Here is a 17571-nt window from a genome sequence, read left to right on the forward strand (position 1 = left end):
ACGATTGTTTCCAAATGATAGACTGTACATGTTTTTTTTTTTATTTTTATTTTTTTTCGGACTATTTCTGGCTCACTAGTCACTAAGATCTCCTCCATGTTGTCGCTTCGCAACAAGAGGTGCCACGGAAGTTTCTCCGGGCAATGAAATCTTGCGGAGTAGCGAAAAGTATAGAAAATAAAATCGATGATCCCTTTTCCCGTATCGAGCATTAATAGAATATATAGTGTCTGTTAATTCAAAATGTTTTAATTAATGAGTGGCTGTGTATGGCAATCATATTTTATTTTATTGAATACAAATATTTGACATGGAGTAGCTATTGTTCAGAAAAATATGGTGGACAAATAGACACATGAACTTCAACAACAAAATTGTTGAATTGTACAAAGTGCGATGAAAGATACATGATTTCAAGCTGCATTTAGAGCCGACAATATTAAGATGGCTCTAACTTATAAATTCAATTTATGCATTCAACATTTTCAAGAATATTTGTTAAATTCCACCGAATGGAATGAAGGTGCCTGGTGTTTATATTGTGGGGGAGGGGACTCGTGCCAGAAAGTACACACCCCAGCCTGTTGTCGTCAAGAGGCCAGTTTTGAGCTCTGGCCAAAAAGTCCGGCCAACTAAGAAGAATAAGAGTCCAAAGTAGGGGTGTCCCGATCCGATGTTTGAGATCGGAAATCGGGCCAATGTCAGCAAAAAAAAAAAAAAAAAAAGAGGATCGGGTCGGTCTGGATCTAAAATCTCAGATTTTACCAGTCCTGTGCAAGCGCCGCTCCAGCACCTCTATCCAGCAGCACCCGGACAGCATGCAGATCACACTTGATAAGAACAGCTTGATAAGGTGCGAACATAGTAGCAAGGAATAAGAGTGTATGTTGCTTGCTTAAAGTCGTTGATTGACACTCAAGTTTAAGTAGACTGTAAAACTAAACTAAGGTAAAAAAAGAATTACACCTATTGAATCTTCAAATACATCACAGCCTTCATTTCGTTTTTGTTGCATGCATTGCTTGGGTGTGATTTTGGTCCATTCCTCCACACAAGCAGTCTTCAAATCTTGACAGTCCCGTGGGATTCTTTTATGGACCTCGTTTCAGTTCTTTCCATAGATTTTCGATTGGATTCAAGTCAGGTGATCGGCTGGGCCATTCTAGCAGCTTTATTATTTTTTTCTTTGAAGCCAATTTGTTTTGGATCATTATCCTGATGAAATGTCCACCCTCGTTTCATTTTCATCATCCTCGTAGATGGCAGCAGTTTTTTTCAAGAATGTCTCGGTACATTTGCCCATTCATCCTTACTACAATAATGTGAGGTTTACCAGTACCATTTGCTGAAAATCAGCCCCACACCATCATGTTCTCACCTCCGAACTTCACTGTTGGTATGGTGTTTTTTAGGGTGATGTGCAGTGCCATTTCTCCTCCAAACGTGGTGGGCATTATGGCATCCAAAGAGTCCAATTTTGCTCTCATCAGACCAGACTATGTTCACCCAGTATTTAACTGGCTTGTCCAAATATTGTTCAGCAAACTTTAAACGAGCTTTGACATGCTTTTTTTCCCCCAGCAATGTGGTCTTGCGTACATACAGGCAATGGCGGCGGAGTGCATTACTCACTGTTTTCATTGTGACAACAGTACCTGCTAATTCCAGGTCTTTTTGAAGCTCTCTACAGGTGGTCCTTGGCTCTTGGACAACTTTTCTTATTATTCTTTGCACTCCTCTCTCAGAAATCTTGCGAGGAGCACCTGATTGAGGCAGATTTATGGCGATACGATTAGCTTTCCACTTACGTTTTATAGCCCCAACCGTGCTCACCAGAACGTTCAGAAGCTTAGATATGCACCTGTAACCAATGCCATCGTTATGTTTTGCAACAATTAGTTTGCAATGATCTTGAGACAGTTCTTTGCTCTTCCCCATCATGAGATGTGTCTTGACTCACACCTCGGCAATGAGACCTTTTTGTAGGCCATCATTTAGGACTGAACCAGCTGATACTCATTTGCACTGACAAGGGGCTGGATTGCTGTTTATTGGAAGATTTTAGGTGTTGTCTTTCCATGCCTTTTTGCACCTCCCTTCATGTGTTCAATACTTTTTCCCTGTGTCTTTTCACATTATTACACACAACTTAATTTCTGATCTCATTTGTTCTACTTTCTTTGTATGTATGGATTACTTGGGTTCTTCCCAACATGTGTTGAAATTTTATGTCAATGCCACCTTTGGAAATATATTTAGTGAGAAAAATGGTGACGTGTTAGATACATATTTCAGCCGCTGTATCTCAAAATAATTAATATTGGTACACAAACACTGTATAACCACATACAAACAGGGCAATATAACAATACTGTGGCATATATTCTTCAGACTATACAATATTCGATCATGACTTCTACATTTATTACTGCAAATGTGTATCTCATTGCATCTTTTACACTGGCCCTCAGTGGCAAAGACGTGGGGGTGGGTGGGTGGCTGCGGTCTATGGCGCATGGCGACAAAGGGGGAAGCGCGCCGGCATCGAAGTTAAGCTCTGCAAGAGAGAATACAGATTGGCGTTTCCGTCGATCCACCTCGCGAATCTATGCTCCCTACCCAAAAAAATGAACGAGCTTGATCTTCTGACAAAGACCAGTAAAGACTTCGTACGTTCCGGCGCCCTGGGCTTTACGGAGACTTGGCTTTGTGAGGCTGTCCCCGATGGCGCCGTAATGCTTCCGGGCTTCGATCTTCACCGGGCAGACCGCGTCATAAAGTTATCGTGGAAAACAAAAGGCGGCGGGATATGCCTCTATATCAACAAAAAATTGTGTACTGACGTCACGGAGCTCAGCACACACTGCAGCCCGCATTTAGAGTCGCTGTTTTTGAACTGTAAGCCATTCTACTCGCCTCGTGAGCTCACATCTTTCATTCTCGCCGGTGTTTACATTCCGCCTCAGGCTCACACGAATGCCGCACTGCTAACGCTCACTGAACAAGTAAACCAAATAAAAAAAATAAATAAAAAATACCCAGACTCACCCCTCATTATTCTTGGGGACTTTAACAAAGCTAAACTCAACCACGAATTCCCTAAATACAACCAGCACATCGACTGTCCTACCAGGGAAAATAAAATTTTAGACCACGGCTATACTACGCTAAATAACTCATACCGTGCCATACCTCGCACAGCTCTGGGCTCGTCTGATCACTGCTTAATTCACTTAATACCAACATACAGGCAAGAACTTAAATGCGCGAAGCCTACGGGAAAAAAAGTGAAAAAGTGGACCAATGAACCAAAGATAGAACTGATCGAGGACTTCAGAAGGCTTCCTTCGCCACAGCTGCCCCTCACGCTGACCAACTGCCCTGTGTCAACCGTCAAGACCTTCAAGTTCCTGGGAATTGCAGTCTCTCGGGACCTGAAGTGGGAGATCAGCATCAACTCCGTCCTCAAAAAGGCCCAGCAGAGGATGTACTTCCTGCGGCTTTTGAGGAAGCACGGCCTGCCACGAGCTGTTGAGGCAGTTTACACAGCAGTCATCAAATCAGTCCTGTGTTCGTCCATCACAGTATAGTTTGGTGCTGCTACAAAAAAGGACAAACTCCGACTGCAACTACTTCTTCTTCTTCTTTTCCTTTCGGCTTGTCCCGTTAGGGGTCGCCACAGCGTGTCATCCTTTTCCATGAGAGCCTATCTCCTGCATCCTCCTCTCGAACACCAACTGCCATCATGTCTTCCCTCACGACATCCATCAACCTTCTCTTTGGTCTTCCTCTAGCTCTCTTGCCTGGCAGCTCCATCCTCATCATCCTTCTACCAATATACTCACTCTCTCTCCTCTGGACATGTCCAAACCATTGAAGTCTGCTCTCTCTAACTTTGTCTCCAAAACATCGAACCTTGGCTGTCCCTCTGATGAGCTCATTTCTAATTTTATCCAACCTGGTCACTCCGAGAGCGAACCTCAACATCTTCATTTCCGCCACCTCCAGCTCTGCTTCCTGTTTTCTCTTCAGTGCCACTGTCTCTAATCCATACATCATGGCTGGCCTCACCACTGTTTTATAAACTTTGCCCTTCATCCTAGCAGAGACTCTTCTGTCACATAACACACATGACACCTTCCTCCACCCGTTCCAACCTGCTTGGACCCGTTTCTTCACTTCCTGACCACACTCACCATTGCTCTGGACGGTTGACCCCAAGTATTTAAAGTCCTCTACCCTTGCCATCTCTTCTCCCTGTAGCCTCATTCTTCCCCCACCACCCCTCTCATTCATGCACATATATTCTGTTTTACTTCGGCTAATCTTCATTCCTCTTCTTTCCAGTGCATGCCTCCATCTTTCTAACTGTTCCTCCAGCTGCTCCCTGCTTTCACTGCAGATCACAATGTCATCTGCAAACATCATGGTCCACGGGGATTCCAGTCTAACCTCATCTGTCAGCCTATCCATCACCACTGCAAAAAGGAAGGGGCTCAGAGCTGATCCCTGATGCAGTCCCATGTCCACCTTAAATTCTTCTGTCACACCGACAGCACACCTCACCGCTGTTCTGCTGCCCTCGTACATGTCCTGTATTATTCTAACATACTTCTCTGCCACTCCAGACTTCCGCATGCAGTACCACAGTTCCTCTCTGGGTACTCTGTCATAGGCTTTCTCTAGATCTACAAAGACACAATGTAGCTCCTTCTGACCTTCTCTGTACTTTTCCATCAACATCCTCAAGGCAAATAATGCATCTGTGGTACTCTTTCTAGGCATGAAACCATACTGTTGCTCGCAAATACTCACTTCTGTCCTGAGTCTAGCCTCCACTACTCTTTCCCATAACTTCATTGTGTGGCTCATCAACTTTATTCCTCTATAGTTGCCACAGCTCTGCACATCACCTTTGTTCTTAAAAAATGGGCACCAGTACACTTTTCCTCCATTCCTCAGGCATCTTCTCACGCACTAGAATTCTATTGAACAAGCTGGTCAAAAACTCCACAGCCACCTCTCCTAGATGCTTCCATACCTCCACAGGAATGTCATCAGGACCAACTGCCTTTCCATTTTTCATTCTCTTTAATGCCTTTCTAACTTCCCCCTTACTAATCATTGCCTCTTCCTGGTCCACCACACTTGCCTCTTCTACTCTCCCTTCTCTATCATTTTCCTCATTCATCAACTCCTCGAAGTATTCTTTCCATCTACCTAGCACACTGCTGGCACCAGTCAACGTATTTCCATCTCTATCCTTAATCACCCTAACCTGCTGCACATCCTTCCCATCTCTATCCCTCTGTCTGGCCAGCCTGTATAAATCCTTTTCTCCTTCTTTAGTGTCCAACCTGCCATACATCATATGCCTCTTGTTTTGCCTTTGCCACCTCTACCTTTGCCCTGTGTCGCATCTCAATGTATTCCTTTCGCCTCTCCTCGGTCCTCTCAGTGTCCCACTTCTTCTTAGCTAACCGTTTTCCTTGTATGATTTCCTGTACTGTGAGGTTCCACCACCAAGTCTCCTTCTCTCCTTTCCTGCCAGAAGATACACCAAGTACTCTCCTGCCTGCTTCTCTGATCACCTTGGCTGCAGTGGTCCTGTCTTCTGGAAGCTCTTCCCGTCCACCGAGAGCCTGTATCACTTGTTCCCGAAAAGCTGCACAACACTCGTCCTGTCTCAGCTTCCACCACATGGTTCTCTTCTCTGCCTTTGTCTTCCTAATTTTCCTCCCCACCACCAGAGTCATCTTACACACCACCATCCTATGCTGTCTAGCCACACTCTCCCCTACCACTACCTTACAGTTGGTAACCTCCTTCAGATTACATCGTCTGCACAAGATGTAATCCACCTGTGTGCTTCTACCTCCGCTCTTGTAGGTCACCCTATGTTCGTGCCTCTTCTGGAAAAAAGTGTTCACTACAGCCATTTGCATCCTTGTTGCAAAGTCTACCACCATCTGTCCCTCCAAGTTCCTTTCCTGGATGCCGTACTTACCCATCACTTCTTCATCACCCCTATTACCTTCACCAACATGTCCATTACAATCTGCACCAATTACGACTCTCTCTCTGTCTGGGATGCTCAGAACTACATCATCTAGCTCCTTCCAGAATTTCTCTTTCACCTCTAGGTCACATCCTACCTGTGGGGCATAGCCACTAATCACATTACACATAACACCCTCAATTTCAAATTTCAGCCTCATCACTCGATCTGATACTCTTTTCACCTCCAAGACATTCTTAGCCAACTCTTCTTTTAAAGTAACCCCGACTCCATTTCTCTTCCCATCTACACCATGGTAAAATAATTTAAACCCTGCCCCTAAACTTCTAGCCTTACTGCCTTTCCACCTGGTCTCCTGGACACACAATATATCAACCTTTCTCCTAATCATCATGTCAACCAACTCCCGAGATTTTCCTGTCATAGTCCCAACATTCAAAGTCCCCACATTCAGTTCTAGGCTCTGTGTTTTCCTCTTCTCTTTCTGCCGAAGAACCCGCTTTCCACCTCTTCTTCTTCTTCTTTGACTTCGACCCACAGTAGCTGAATTTCCAACAGCGCCCTGCAGGTTGACGGCGCCGGTGGCGGACGTTGTTAACCCGGGCCACGACCGATCCGGTATGGAATTCTTTGGATGAACGCTCATATTTGTTTGGCAAGGTTTTAAGCCGGATGCCCTTCCTGACGCAACCCTCTGCATTTATCCGGGCTTGGGACCGGCCTACAGTTTGCACTGACTTGTGCCCCCCATAGGGCTGCATTAAACTCCGACTGCAACGGACAATCAAAACTGCTGAAAGGATTGCCGGTACCCTACCCACCCTTGAGGACTTACACGCTGCCAGAACTAAGACAAGAACATGCACAATCCTCTTGGACCCTACACATCCTGGTCACTAGCTCTTCCAGCTCCTTCCCTCAGGTAGGCGGTACTGAACAATGCAAACTAAAACAAGCAGATTTTTCCAACAGCTTCTTCCCTCTTGCCATTAACTTCTTAAACAGTTAACTTACAATTCCATTACAGCATGCTGCCAATTTTTTGTCTTGAGTTTGTTGTCACATTTCTGTCGGGCCAATTATACATTACTCGTGCACTCACTGTAGTAGTCTCGCCACGCTGCACTATTTGCATATCTGTTGTTGACCAATACTGGCCACTCGTGCCCGAGTAGCATCTGAAACATTTGCACAATCGACACTGGCCCAGATTATTGCACTACTAGTCACTTTAAACTGCATACATTTCTTGAAGTCTCAGTGCCCTTTGCACAATGGTCTATTGGACTATTGTTCTATGAGTCATTTCAAACTGCTCTATTTGCGAGAGGACTTGTGCTTTGCACAATTCTCAAAAAAATAAAATAAAAAATGTCCCGGCATTACCACATTATTTGCAACCTTTTATTGCTCAGTGACTGTTTTTTTTTTAATGTCTTTATGACTCAAAAGTATTCTGTCAATAGACTGAGCGGCTCCAACTCCCAGAGACACATTCCTTGTGTTTTTGACATACTTGGCAAATAAAGATGATTCTGATTATGATACTGAAATGGAAAAAAAATTCACATTATATAAATGTATGCCGCCATCTAGCAGTTATGAAAAAGCTGTACACTTTCATTCTAATATGCTGGTGCCACCTAGAGATTATGAACAGGAAATTAGTTTGAATTTTTTTTTAAATGTACAATCTTGGCATATTTTTGCACATTCACAGGGGTCATGCTTTCATGAAATTGTGCTCCAGCTTTCATCTGATTGACTTCAAACTTGGTATGTAATATCTCTAGACCCGGGCCATTAAAATTTGTTAAAAGCTTTCTATTTCGCCATACTGTATGACGGGGGCAGGGGATACCAGAAAACAGAAACTCCCGTGTACATGCTCCAAAAAAATTTCAATGTACTGCTCCAACCACATTCAGCAGATCCACCTGAAGCTTGGTCAGTGAAGCCACAAGTCGTTGCTCATGCTTTGTAAAAAATAAATAAATAAATAAATAAATAAAATTTATGTTTCGGCAGAAGGCGTGGCGGCGTGGTGAATTTTGATGATTCGCCGTGACATTGTAACTCCACTCCAGATGGTCATATCTTTTCAAAATTTCACACACTTGACGACATTCCCCACTTAAAGGTATCTATGGAAAAAATATTCTTGTAGTACTTGCGCCACCTACTGGCACAAGGAAATGACATTTCATATTTTGTTGTTCTTCTGCAAGCAGGTTAATACGATCAACCTAATATTTGCTCAGAAGACTGTTTAGGCCTTTATGATGTCACAATACAAAGTTTGTGAGTTTTCAACAAAAGAAACGCATTTGCCATGGTGACGTGCGGCGAAGTTTGTGAGTTTTCAACAAAGAAACGCAGTTGCCATGGTGACGTGCTGTTCGCCGCACTCTTCACCAAGAAACAAGCATTTTGATGTGCATGGCGAACATTTCAATATTTTGTTTTTTTTTGTGTGAGCAAATTTTTAAAAATGGTTCAGTCGCGCCTTCAATGCATCCCTATGGTCCAATCTGTAGGCCGGTCCCAAGCCCGGATAAATGCAGAGGGTTGCGTCAGGAAGGGCATCCGGCTTAAAACTTTGCCAAACAAATATGAGCGTTCATCCTAAGAATTACATACCGGTTCGGTTGTGGACCGGGTTAACAACGTCCACCACCGGCGCCGTCAACCTGCAGGGTACCTGTGGAAATTCAGCTACTGTGGGTCGAAGACGAAGGAAAGGTGGAAAGCGGGTTCTTAGGCAGAAAGAGAAGAGCAAAGCACAGAGCCGAGAACTGAATGTGGGGACTTTGAATGTTGGGACTATGACAGGAAAATCTCGGGAGTTGGTTGACATGATGATTAGGAGAAAGGTTGATATATTGTGTGTCCAGGAGACCAGGTGGAAAGGCAGTAAGGCTAGAAGTTTAGGGGCAGGGTTTAAACTATTTTACCATGGTGTAGATGGGAAGAGAAATGGAGTCGGGGTTATTTTAAAGGAAGAGTTAGCTAAGAATGTCTTGGAGGTGAAAAGAGTATCAGATCGAGTGATGAGGCTGAAACTTGAAATTGAGGGTACAACCCCAATTCCGATAAAGTTGGGACGTTGTGTAACATAAATAAAAACAGAATACAATGATTTGCAAAGCAGATTCTCTGAACCTTTTGATGATAATATGGATCGTAGATAATGAAATCCCTAAATTCCTTGCAATTGTCCGTTGAGGAACATTGTCCTTAAACTGTTTGACTATTTTCTCACCCACTTGTTCACAAAGAGGTGAACCTCGCCCCATTTTTGCTTGTGAATAACTGAGCAATTCAGGGAAGCTCCTTTTCTACCCAATCATGGCACCCACCTGTTCCCAATGAGCCTGTTCACCTGTGGGATGTTCCAAACAGGTGTTTGATGAGCATTCCTCAACTTTCTCAGTCTTTTTTGCCACCTGTCCCAGCTTTTTTGGAACGTGTTGCAGCCATAAAATTCTAAGGTAATGATTATTTGCTAAAAACAAAGTTTATCAGTTTGAACATGAAATATCTTGTCTTTGTAGTGTATTCAATTAAATATAAGTTGAACATGATTTGCAAATCATTGTATTCTGTTTTTGTTTAACACAATGTCCCAACTTCACTGGAATTGGGGTTGTATATGTGTATATGTATACATATATACATATATATATATGTATGTGTGTGTGTGTGTGATCAGTACTCACAGCGCAGCAGACCCCCCTGTCCTATTTTGCTCATCTTACAGAACTAGGACTTCAAACCCCTAACTGGTTTGTTTGTTTTTGGTGTCTGTGGACTTTAGACCTTTTCTTTTGCTTTTGCCACAATTACAGAATCTTTATTTTAATTGTCTGGGGACTTTAAACCTTTTTCTCTTCCTTTTGAGACAATTACAGAATTTATTCTCAGAGTTTTGGGACTTCAAACAATATTCAATGTTGCTTTTAAAACTCCTGAGATTCACTTTTTTATTTTATTTGAACTGGTCTAATTTTGTCTCTCACAGTCTAAACCCACTTTGGTAGTTTTTTTGCTCGAGACTATTTTATTCAGCCGTATAATGGACTTTCAACCCAAATGTTTCTTCTATACACAGAGTGGGGTCATGAATCTCAACTATTTTGTGCACAGGTGTTTCAGCCCTGACTCACTTCCTAAAGCTATTCCGTCTTTGTTGTAAAAACCTTGAAACAACTCTTCCTGGTTTTGTTCGAATCACGGACAACGCCGTGATTACGGGAATTTTAACCTTTCAGAAATAATTTGCCAATTATTTCTAGGCACTAAAACCTTTTTTTTAGGATTAATACGGCAATTTAATCCTTGGAATCGAAACCATTTGGTTCAAGCACGCCGCCCAAAACTGGGACTCTGACCCTGGTTGGTATCTACTATTAAAATAAAGGATAAATTGCTTCCACTCAACCCCAAATGACCTTAAATTGGTTTCTTATATATTGCGATATTCCTGAAACATAAACATACAGTAGATGCACTAATATAGTATAAATATACAGAGGCCCTATCTGGCAGAAATCAGTTAAAGGTTTTCTGCTTACCTTTTCCTTTTGCACAGACAGATGTGGCTTTTGGTCCTCGTGCTGTTCGATCACCTTTAAACAAGCTGGGTCACGGCACCAAATCTGTTAGGAATTCCAAGCGAGACCCGTGAGTTGCTTACCCAGCTTCGCAAGGAAAAAGTCCCTCATGGAATTCCTTCTTCCCAGTTCTTTTAATATTTGGTGGTGATCTTGTTCCCAAATAAGAATCCTGATATGCTAAACTTGTCTTTTGAGTATTTAATCCAACAAAATCAAGTATACAGATTTTCAAAGCTTGGTCGAGCAGAACGCAGTGTGCTGGACTCTCTTCCTTCTCTTGTGGGATCCGGAAGCCAAGTGATAAGTCCTTTCCTTCAGTGGCTCCTTATCAAACCAGTTCTCGCCTGTTCTCAGCCTGAATGTTATCAATATGTCTGTGGTACGTGTGTATGTGCATGTGCATACATTCATAACATAGTGTGGTGAGTTTTAACAAACAAAAGCTAGTGTGTGTGTCCTAATGTCCTGTAAACAGCAGCATAGCAATGTATCTAACAGTTCTGAGTAATATCACTTCATCAAGCATTTTCTAACATTCCAGACTACAAAATAAGAAAAGTATGTATGATTATTGCTGATATCTGATCGGATCGGTATTGGCCAAAATTCAAGGCTGCAATATTGGTATCGGATCGGAAGTGAAAAAGTTGGATCAAAACTAGTCCTAAGCTATATCTCAGCAATTCAGAACAAAATTCTTCTCAGTCTTTCCAAATTTTCAGAACTTACCTTCAAACATATTTAATGTACAACCCCAATTCCAATGAAGTTGGGACGGTGTGTTAAACATAAATAAAATCAGAATACAATGATTTGCAAATCATGTTCAACCTATATTTAATTGAATACACTACAAAGACAAGATATTTAATGTTCAAACTGATAAACCTTATTGTTTTTAGCAAATAATCATGAACTTAGAATGTTATGGCTGTAACACGTTCCAAAAAAGCTGGGACAGGTGGCAAAAAAGAGTGAGAAAGTTGCGGAATGCTCATCAAACACCTGTCTGGAACATCCCACAGGTGAACAGGCTCATTGGGAACTGGTGGGTGCCATGATTGGGTGGAAAAGGAGCTTCCCTGAATTGCTCAGTCATTCACAAGCAAAGATGGGGCGAGGTTCACCTCTTTGTGAACAAGTGCGTGAGAAAATAGTCGAACAGTTTAAGGACAATGTTCCTCAACATACAATTGCAAGGAATTTAGGAATTTCATCATCTTGGGTCCATAATATCATCAAAAGGTTCACAGAATCTGGAGAAATCACTGCATGTAAGCAGCGAGGCCGAAAACCAACATTGAATGCCTGTGACCTTCGATCCCTCAGGCGGCACTGCATCAAAAATTGACATCAATGTGTAAAGGATATCACCGTATGGGCTCGGGAACACTTCAGAAAACCAATGTCAGTAAATACTGTTCAGCGCTACATCTGTAAGTGCAACTTAAAACTCTACTATGCAAAGCAAAAACCATTTATCAACAACACCCAAAAACGCTGCCGTCTTCTCTGGGCCTGAGCTCATCTAAGAAGGACCGATGCAAAGTGGAAAATTATTCTGTGGTCCGACGAGTCCACATTTCAAATTGTTTTTGGAAATTGTGGCCGTCGTGTCCTCCGGGCCAAAGAGGAAAAGAACCATCCCGACTGTTATGGACGCAAAGTTCAAAAGCCAGCATCTGTGATGGTATGGGGCTGTGTTAGTGCCAATGGAATGGGGGACTTACACATTTGTGAAAGCACCATTAATGCTGAAAGGTACATTCAGGTTTTGGAGAAACGTATGCTGCCCTCCAAGCAAAGTCTTTTTCACGGACGCCCCTGGTTATTTCAGCAAGACAATGCCAAACCACATTCTGCATGTGTTACAACAGCGTGGGTTCGTCGTAAAAGAGTGCGGGTACTAGACTGGCCTGCCTGCAGTCCAGACCTGTCCACCATTGAAAATGCGTGGCGCAATATGAAGCGTAAAATACGACAACGGAGACCCCGGACTGTTGAACAGCTGAAGCTGTACATCAAGCAAGAATGGGAAAGAATTCCACCGACAAAGCTTCAACAACTAGTGTCCTCAGTTCCCAAATGTTTATTGAATGTTGTTAAAAGAAAAGGTGATGTAACACAGTGGTAAACATGACCCTGTCCCAGCTTTTTTGGGAACGTGTTGTAGCCATACAATTCTAAGTTAATGATTATTTGCTAAAAACAATAAAGTTTGTAAGTTTGAACATTAAATATCTTGTCTTTGTAGTGTATTCAATTAAATATAAGTTGAACATCATTTGCAAATCATTATATTCTGTTTTTATTTTTGTTTAACACAACGTCCCAACTTCATTGGCATTGGGGTTGTATATAGGAACAAAACACGACAATGAGTTTAGTTCAACTTTTAACTCCTTAGAGGAATGCAAGATGAGATTTCAACTTCTTTGACTTCTCCACCATGGGACACATTTACCTGCCCTACCATGCCGCATATTTTAAATGAAAAATTAAACTTCATGGTCCTTTTTTTGTTAACCCGAACTGGATTTGCTGTGTCCCTTTCTGTCATTTCTCTCAGGTTTCCATCTCAGTGCTACAGTTGTGCCGAGTCAGTCTGGACAGTCTAAGGGCGCCTACAATGTGGCAGTCATGTTTGATCGCTGCCGCATCACCTCCTGCAGTTGTACCTGTGGTGCTGGTGCAAAATGGTGTGCCCATGTGGTGGCACTCTGTCTATTCAGGATCCACAATGTAAGTTATAAAAGCATGATTGACATGAAATACTTGAAGCCAATTATCATTGATATATATTTGATATCACAATATATTTTGATGATTGTCAATATTTATCGCATTAAAGTTAAGAAATGTATAAAACTGAACCAGACAGTGTCCGACATTAACGACGGCCCGGGGCCACCACGCCGCTGTCTCGGGCCCCCAACTACATATGGAGGGGCCAGCAAAAATTTCTAAGTCACCGAAAATCTTCGCCCGCCAAAAATGGCCAAAAAGTGTATTTTCAGTTCTGGACTGAAATACTTTGATCAACGAAACATCTCGTCCGAGACATGTTTTGATAACGCAAGGAGAAACCGTGACCGACGCGCGCCTGACTGGATAAACGAACATGAATTAGTCTCAAGTCGATCGCCGATGCTAACGCCGCAAGCATTAATAGTCAATCGAGCGGCAGCGGGACAATGGAATCGTGTCGAGGGACAAGCGCAGCGGCACAATGTGTAACTTCATCACCAGATCATTGTCCAAAAATCTGCATACAACAACAGTGTGCTAACAACGACTTTATTCAACAAAATAGTAAGGCAATGCTCACCAACAATAACGATGACACTTTACGGCACTGTCGTAACACTTGTCTGGCAAAATACGGCATACAGCCGCCATGTGTGAATTATAGATATCGTAAAAACTTGGTTATTTATCTGTATGGAGTAAATAACCAAACATTTTTTTCCACTTGAAAACGGTGAAAGGCATTTTTTTCAAATACTGTGGTGCCTCGGGATACGAGTGACGCGACTGAGGAGTTTTTCGAGATACAAGCCGTCGAGTTTTTGCTTTGACTTGCGAGCCCAAACTTGAGAAACGAGTGCTGTATGGCAGCAGGTGGCTCCACTCACTTGACAACAAGCACCATTTTGGGTGATATACCGTATTTTCGCGACCATAAGGCGCACCGCATTAAAAGACGCAGCCCTGATCAGGTGCGGGGTCTATTTTTGTATTTAACACACACATAAGGCACACATTATTGGGCTCAGGCATGGTAAAACATACGCTAGCTTAAAACGTGCGGTAGCATGCATGCACGCTACCGAAAGATATTTTGCACGCTAAAACATAAGTTTTTAAAAAGGCAGCGGGAGCAAAACTGTGTTCGGTTGTACTTTATTGAAGTATTTAACAATGTACTCATGTTAGTTTTTGATCAATCCTCATTCAGCAATGATGCCGGCGTTTTCCTGCTTCCTCCACTTGCGAACCATGGATTTGTTGATCTTGAATTCTCTCACGGCTGTTCTATTCCCATGCTCCTCTGCGTAACTGATAGCTTGCGGTTTAAACTGTGCTTCGTAAGCGTGTCTCTTCGTAGGTGCCATTTTCGGGGGTCCTTAGTCAAACCGATGTTGTTTTGCACAATGCACATACCGGCGCAATATACCTACTGGGGGCGTGCCTTTAGCATCCTCTTTCACGCGCACCCTTCCCCCTTTAACGTCCGCATGCTGTCCTCAGTCACGTCCACCTTTCCTCTATATAAGCAGCATGTCGGCAGGAAATGCTCCCAGTCAGTCAAGCGGTGCGCTCATCAAAGTCACACAACAACATTTACAGATTTTGGAACTCGGTGCACACATAAGGCACGCCACATTATAAGGCGCCCCGTCCATTTTGGAGAAAATTTAAGACTTTTAAGTGCGCCTTATTGTTGTGAAAATACGGTAATTCGTAAATATCTTTCAAAAACTGAGGCCTCAAGTTAATATAAGTGGATCGATGTTTCCCTTGCCTGGATGCGGAGCTAGGCCTGGAGGTGGTGCTCGAAGGCGAGCGCCTGGTGGCCGGGCCTGCACAGCCCGAAAGGGTAACGTGGGTCCCCCTTCCTATGGGCTCACCACCTGTGGGAGGGGCCATAGGGGTTGGGTGCAGTGCGAGCTTGGCTGTGGCCAAAGGCAGGGACTTTGGCGATCCGATCCCCGGCTACAGAAACTGGCTCTAGGGACCGGGAATGTCACCTCTCTGCCAGGGAAGGAGCCCGAGCTGGTGTGTGGAAATTAAAATGTTAGCATAGAAAAACGATCAATGTGCTGGCGCACCGGTTGTGTGTGCAAGTTCCTGCATTCTAAACGCACCCTGAACGCACCATTTTGCTTGTACGCATGTTCTTCTGCCATCCCTTAGCGTGCTTTAAGCTGTTTAGTGACAACCCAGTTGGAGTTTACTTAGAAACTAAATGCACACCAACAAAAAGAATTACTCACATTAAATATTTTAATATAAGACACACATCGTTTTCGAAATCTTATGCTATCAGTCAATGTAAAACCCTATTAATGGGCTAGCTAACATTAGCATTAGATCATGGTAGGGATTTACCTTTTAAATAAATATTTACACACACGCCGTCGTAACACATACAGACAGACAATATAACAATACTCACGGGCATATATTCTTCCTAATCTGGGAAAAATTAATTTAATAAAGTTTTATTGTGACTTTATTCTAATACTTTTTTTTTAATTTACTGTAATATGATTCGGATGCATCCCGGACGCCTCCCTGGTGAGGTGTTCTGGGCAGGTCCCAACGGGAGGAGACCCCGGGGACGACCCAGGACACGCTGGAGAGACTACGTCTTTCGGCTGGCCTGGGAACGCCTCGGGATCCCACCGGAAGAGCTGGATGAAGTGGCTGGGGAGAGGGAAGTCTGGGCGTCCCTGCTAAAACTACTGCCCCCGCGACCCGACCTCGGCTAAGCGGTAGAAAATGGATGGATGTAATATGCAGCTTCATGCGTGCATCGCACCACACTGCCCCTTAGAGACCAAGGCGCGTACAGCAGGAACAGCAGATATGGCTTTGTAGAAAAAGACAAAACGCTTTTTTTTCCCCCTGACAGTCTGACATTACAATCAGACTAAAATTTTCCTGTTTTAGGTCAATTAGGATTACCAACATTATTTCTATTTGCTAAATGGCAGAATATTGAGAGGACAACAACAACAATGTAACATTGTAACAAATATGTATAATAGAAGGCATGCCAATGTTTTTAGCCATGGTTGTATTTATTTTACTTGTTACTAACTCATTTTCTCGTTCTATTAAGTTATATTTAAAGTTTTTTTATATTTTATATATATTTTGTTTCGAAATCAATGGATAATCGTGTTTATTAATCGTGATTTCAATATCACTCAAAATAATCGTGATCATTACTTTTTCCATAATCGCCCAGTCTGACTTTAACCTAGGGCGCCGGTGGAAATTCAGCTTCTGTGGGTCGAATATGAAGGAAAGGTGGAAAGCGGGTTCTTAGGCAGAAAGAGGACTGAAGATGGAGACTTTAAATGTTGCGACTATGACAGGAAAAGCTCTGGAGTTGGTTGAAGTGATGGTAAGGAGAAAGGTTGATGTATTGTGTGTCCAGGAAGGCGAGAAGTTTAGGAGCGGGGTTCAAATTATTTTACAATGGTGTTGATGGGAAGGGAAATTAAGTAGGGGTTATTTTAAAGGTCAGATGACAAAGATGTTATGGGGTCAGTTAAAATTCATATTGGCATTGTTTGTTATGTAATACATGCACGTAACTTCCAGCAAGTTGTCAACTATAGTTTAGCTAAAAATGAGGTTTTTATGACGCGTATTGAGCACTCCCCGAACATGACTGTACGTATTATATATTCATGTTTCAGTGACACGACACAAGCTTTTACATAGTATGCAGTATTCCTGTGTGTTGTGTGCCCCTCGCTCGAGTAGCTTTATAACACATCGCACAGAAAGTCTTTCCCGTGTCTGTTGGCTTGTCATATAGGCAAAAGTACAGACGTCAGTACTGAAAACTACTGCATGGGTCTTTTTTCCCGACTGCCCAGTGTATAATAACCATAGTTATAGAGTCATAGTTATATACAAGGAAATCATCACCTCTTGTGCGCCGCTTCGCTGCTGCACCGGGGCGGCTGAGAGATTTAGTTCTCTTGCTATCGGTTGAGGTCCCGATGGCCATAGGAAAAATAGTTGGCACCGCAGCTGGTTTCAGCCTCTGCCTCTCTATCCAGCCTGTGTAGCCAATGCTTTCTGCTCAGTCTTTCTCAAAACACGCCTGTTCGAAGTGATCAGCACAGAGTTTGGAATGCTTGCTCGTCATCTATTGCTGATCACGCTTCTTCCCCATCCACTGGTCACGTATTC

General features: G+C 42.9%; 1 protein-coding gene across 5 annotated transcripts in view; it reads left to right on the forward strand.

The window, feature by feature from the left end:
• The window catches only part of zswim8 (zinc finger, SWIM-type containing 8), a 231123-nt gene that overhangs the window by 44611 nt on the left and 168941 nt on the right, over nucleotides 1–17571 (forward strand). For all 5 annotated transcript variants that reach the window (XM_061788842.1, XM_061788844.1, XM_061788843.1 and 2 more), the window contains exon 4: nucleotides 13205–13377. In XM_061788842.1, the coding sequence (XP_061644826.1) occupies nucleotides 13205–13377 (173 nt within the window). The remainder of the gene's footprint in view (nucleotides 1–13204; nucleotides 13378–17571) is intronic.

The sequence above is a fragment of the Phyllopteryx taeniolatus genome, chromosome 11 (genome assembly GCF_024500385.1).
Source record: "Phyllopteryx taeniolatus isolate TA_2022b chromosome 11, UOR_Ptae_1.2, whole genome shotgun sequence".
NCBI lineage: Eukaryota > Metazoa > Chordata > Actinopteri > Syngnathiformes > Syngnathidae > Phyllopteryx > Phyllopteryx taeniolatus.